The sequence below is a fragment of the Pecten maximus genome, unplaced genomic scaffold, assembly GCF_902652985.1.
Source record: "Pecten maximus unplaced genomic scaffold, xPecMax1.1, whole genome shotgun sequence".
Taxonomy (NCBI): Eukaryota; Metazoa; Mollusca; class Bivalvia; order Pectinida; family Pectinidae; genus Pecten; species Pecten maximus.
This window is the reverse complement of record NW_022982752.1, coordinates 9,167-13,988: the sequence shown is the minus strand read 5'-3', so window position 1 is coordinate 13,988 and position 4,822 is coordinate 9,167. Positions and strand designations below refer to the sequence as shown.

The following is a 4,822-nucleotide window of genomic DNA, read 5'->3' as shown; positions in this document are numbered from 1 at the left end:
CCCTTTTTCTCTCGTTTATCAGAGTTCTGTTAGATATGCCACAGTAATTAAATTTAACAAACTTAGTAGCCAATTATCAAGGATAAATGAAAAGTCAAAAGTTTTTGACACATTTGACCTCCTTTATTTTAAACTTTATCCCAGCATGTCACTAGTCCATTATCATTACCCTAGATGTCCGACTTATGACTAATAAGTCGTATGAAGTTTTTAACATATTTGACCCCAGTGACATTTAATGTAGGTCAATGTGATTGACACGGACGTTGCACCACAGCACAAGTTCACTTGTTCCTGGGGCAGGTTAACTAAAAATGACACCCTTCTATGCTGTTTACATTGAGGAGAAATATTTCTGTACTCCCAGCATTTTCTTTATTGACAACTTCCGTGAAGTTTAGTGTGGTTGATTTATTTTAAACATGGCCAGCTTTCCACTTGTCATAGCATAAACAACATAGAGGGGCGAGACATTAGTTACAGCATCTTTTTGAAAAGAAAAACACAAAGTCTTCATTGATTTTTCTTTTTTTTTTTTACTGTACATGTCCCGAGAATTAGATACTGGATGGATACAGCATCTGAAAAACAAAGAAACAGGAAATCAGGAACAATGGAGTGATACAATGGACATTTTATCGACATTCAACAAAATCTTTTTAAATACTATTGTTCATACTTGCAATATACCAAAACCTACAAGAAATGTATCTCCTCTGAAAATATCACATTAAATAAAATAAAAAAGCTTCAGAAATCACACAGCTTGTACCTTCTAAATGGCTTCTAGAATCGTGAAGTTAATTTTTGTTCATCTGTACGGTCTTTATTGTAACCATTACAGTTATAAGAGTTATTTCCCTTACGCCATGGGAATTTTGTGTGTAATTGTGAGATTTTTGGGGTTGGCGATTCAAGCGCCTTGGCAATGTTGACTGTCAACAAAAATTCGGGCAGACGACAGCAGCAGACATCAATACAAAAAGACTGAAGAGCGAGTGTTGTTTCTATTTAGTGTGTGTAGAAAATGTCCTCGATGTGATAAATTTGTTACATAGTCACTAAATGACCCTCTACAGAGCCGTAGAGGGCGAGGGCTCCTCCGCCCTCGCCCTATATATATAACAAAATCTATATAACCTATATATTTTACTGACCCTCTATGGCTCTATGGAGGGTCAGTTAGTGACTATATATAACTTATAATGTAAATACATGAAACTTGTAATAATGACTTAGTATCTTGTAATAATGACTTAGTATCTTGTTATAATGAGTTAACTCTCTATAACAAAGTAATATCTTGTTATAATGACAAAGTATCTTGTTATAATGAGTTAACTCTCTATAACAAATTAATATCTTGTTATAATGACAAAGTATCCTGTTATAATGACTTAGTATCTCATTATCACGATTAAGCATTCTGTCATTCATATTTGGACCCCTGAAAATTCAGAAGAGGGGTACACTTTACCCCCAACAGGAGGAAGTAATGGGGCACGCTGTAACTAACCGTTAACGTGCCCTAACAAGATTCGTTCTAACAAGATTACTAAGTTGTTATAATGAGATAGCAAGTCATTTTAAAAAGATAACTAACTTGTTATAACAAGATACTAAGTCATTTAAACATAACTAACCTGTTATAACGAGATACTAAGTCATTTTAACAAGATACCATGTTGTTTCAACATAACTTATTATAACGAGATACTAAGTCATTTTAAAAAGATAACTAAGTTGTTATAAAGAGATACTAAGTCATTTTAACAAGATAACTAACTTGTTATAATGAGATGCTAAGTCGTTTTAACATAACTAACTTGTTATAACGAGATACCAAGTCATTTTAACAAGATAACTAACTTGTTATAACGAGATACCAAGTCATTTTAACAAGATAACTAACTTGTTATGAGATACTAAGTCGTTTTAACATAACTAACTTGTAATAACGAGATACCAAGTCAGATTAAGGAGATACATAACTAGCACCTCATGACGAGATAATAAAGTTGTTACAATGAGATAACTAACTTGATATAATTAGATAAATTTAATTATTTGGCTGTCCTCAATCGGCCATTGTATTTAAGCCATTATATATATACTCATTATTAGGAGACTTCTATTGTTTTTTTTCCACATTAGTTGGTGTTAGTAAGGTATATATATCTATTGTTTTTTCCCCTATTTGTTGGTGTTATTTTTTCCACATGAGTGGGTGTTAATAAGATCAATCTATTGCCCCCCCCCCCCCCCCCACCAATTTGTTGGTGAATGTACTACATCACACTTACAACTCTGATTCTGCGTCCCATGGCAGTGGCAGGTAGGTTCTTCCTGAACTTCGCTCTCACAGATCCGCTGTTTCCGTGTGGGCGTGTGATCTTTCCCCAGACAACACGGATACGACTAGCATTTTCGTGGCCCGGACATGCAGTCTTCCTGTAAAGACAATTATTTGATAGTGAGACTGAAAGTTTATCACTAGCATATCTTTGACATTTTTAGTTCTTTGCCAAAATGATAGCACAAGTCTATGTAAAAGCTAACAACTGAAGCGGTTGAGAATACCAATCTCAAGATCAACCTGGCCTGGGTATTGGAAAGGTCAAAACAATACATGATATGTATTACAAATACAGAATTGTCTGCTCATTTTTGATGATTGATGAACTTTTCAGAATTATTACTTTTTCAATCAATTCCATCTATATTAATATCAACAATAAGCTGTGATTTGTTATTTGCTGTTCTTTAATTTACCAGTACGATGTAGATACTAGCCTACTAGTAGGTATATAAAAAAAACAGAATTTCGTATACAATATTGAAGAAAACTTTCACTTTCAATACCATTATGATAAATTTTGATAATTCCCCCTTTTTTTTAAGTATGTGTAATTTAATTAACTTGTGAATCGCAGAGTAGGCATATCGCCTTGTTTTGTTCAGGAGCTTGTCTAAAGAGGCTTGCCTGCAGAGAGATCAGAAAAATTGGCTAATAGAAAAAGATTTTTTTACACATGACAGATTGTTGGAATTGTGGAGTTTTTCATTTTTTTTCCTTATAAAACGCTGAAAAGTGATATTAAAACCTCATTTTTTAAATATTATTTATTTAATCGCAACCCGCAATAAGTCCCCGCTATAAAGTGGAGTCTACTTTGATTGACACATCAAAGAAACAAGCACGTGCACAGTGCCGCACAGTGATAACTTCAAAGGCAGCGGCGATTTACAAAGAAGATTTGCCGTTATATTCCATACATTTCCCTCTCAGGTTGAGTTTTAAAACGTCTTTTAAATACATATTCTGTAATTGTTTTCAAGAAATAAAGTCGGAAAGCCTCTAATTTTGTCACATAGAAACGTGTACTGAAGTTTATTTAGTGATCGGAGATGTGCCGTTTACCGGTCCGTCTGCGGGTAAGCCTCTTTAAAGTGCAGCCATATTTTCGATTTCCAGACATAAATGTAGGCCTGTTGTCTGTCACTGGCAGCCTATGGTGTCTTTCACTTTCATAAAGTTGGTTACAAAAATACATTTCCGGTGCATCTAGATGACACTGATTAAGACATGTCTTTCCTGTTTTGTTTTTTGTATGTCTGGAAACATTGTCTGTTTAAAGTACGGTAGTTATGTTATGTATTTAGATAAAAAGAAAACACATAGGGACAAGTCAAAATGATATGCCGATACAGCGATATAACAGCGGTTTTCTGTACCTACATGAGAATTGCTTTACCGATCCAGCACTAAGACCAACTCTCTTTAAATTGATGCTTGTTTTTTTGTTTTTGTTTTTGTATTCAAGGTTTCAGAAAGAAAATTCTCCCATATATTCAAGACCAATAATAGTCTTTCTTTAAGATACAATTTGTAGTCTACCAGGAAATCTGAATTTGAAACTGAATATATGTACATATATTACTTCCAATGAAATATTTAGATAAGAAAACTTGCATCTTAGTAGTGTCCACTGCAGTCACATTTCTTGAAAAAAATTGGTAAATTGGAGTGCCATGATGGAACCAAATTTAAATTAAAAGATTTTTTTTTCCTGTAGTAAAATAAGTACCAAATGCACATTTTCATTGTTCAGTGGGGAGACTGCAGCTGTGGAGCTGACAGTGACAGAACAAAGACATTTTGTGGGAATTCAGACTAAAACCTGAATTCTCTCAAGTAGGAGAGCAAGTCATGCATGTTGAACAAACCTCTTTGCCTTGTACACATATGCACATCTCTTTCCCATATAGAATCTGGTGTCCTTGAGTTGGGTAACACCTTCTATCTTCAACAGTGCAGTGTTCTCATGCTGGTTTCTCAAACCTCTCTTGTAACCAGTAAACACAGCTTTACAGTAAAGCCTACAAACATAAAATGAAAAGTTATCTTTATCATACATTTCAATTCCAAAGGAAACATGCACATGGTGAAATCCTGGGGAATTTTTTTTTCTTCTTTAAACATACATTTTTGAAAAGTTTTATTGTTAAGATACGTACAAGTTGTTTTTATTTATAGTTTTCTGTCGATGTTTATTTATAGCCAGAAATACAGTCACTGTCCCATTTTGAAAGATAAATGTCTGTCTGGTGTTGGCCACTAATTGTGTCCACAACAACCTAAAGTTGGAATTATATTAATTAAAAGATTTATGGAGACATGGCCATCACAATGAAATAAAACTTGACCTTCACATGGATGCGATGGAATTCAAGAGAAATGATAGAACATCATCAGATCAATTCATGGATATCATGTCCTGTCAAAATTGATCACTTATACAAACTGAACCCTCTCTAAACC

General features: G+C 34.0%; 1 protein-coding gene across 1 annotated transcript; it reads right to left on the bottom strand.

Moving 5' to 3' along the window:
* Window positions 1–527: 527 nt before the first annotated feature.
* LOC117320902 (60S ribosomal protein L35a-like) lies at window positions 528–4,380 on the bottom strand (the record flags this gene model as incomplete). The annotated part of the gene is given in 3 exon segments (XM_033875386.1): window positions 528–581; window positions 2,304–2,451; window positions 4,228–4,380. Coding segments are annotated over 3 exon segments (325 nt in total), but the record flags the coding sequence as incomplete, so codon positions are not given.
* Window positions 4,381–4,822: the final 442 nt, after the last annotated feature.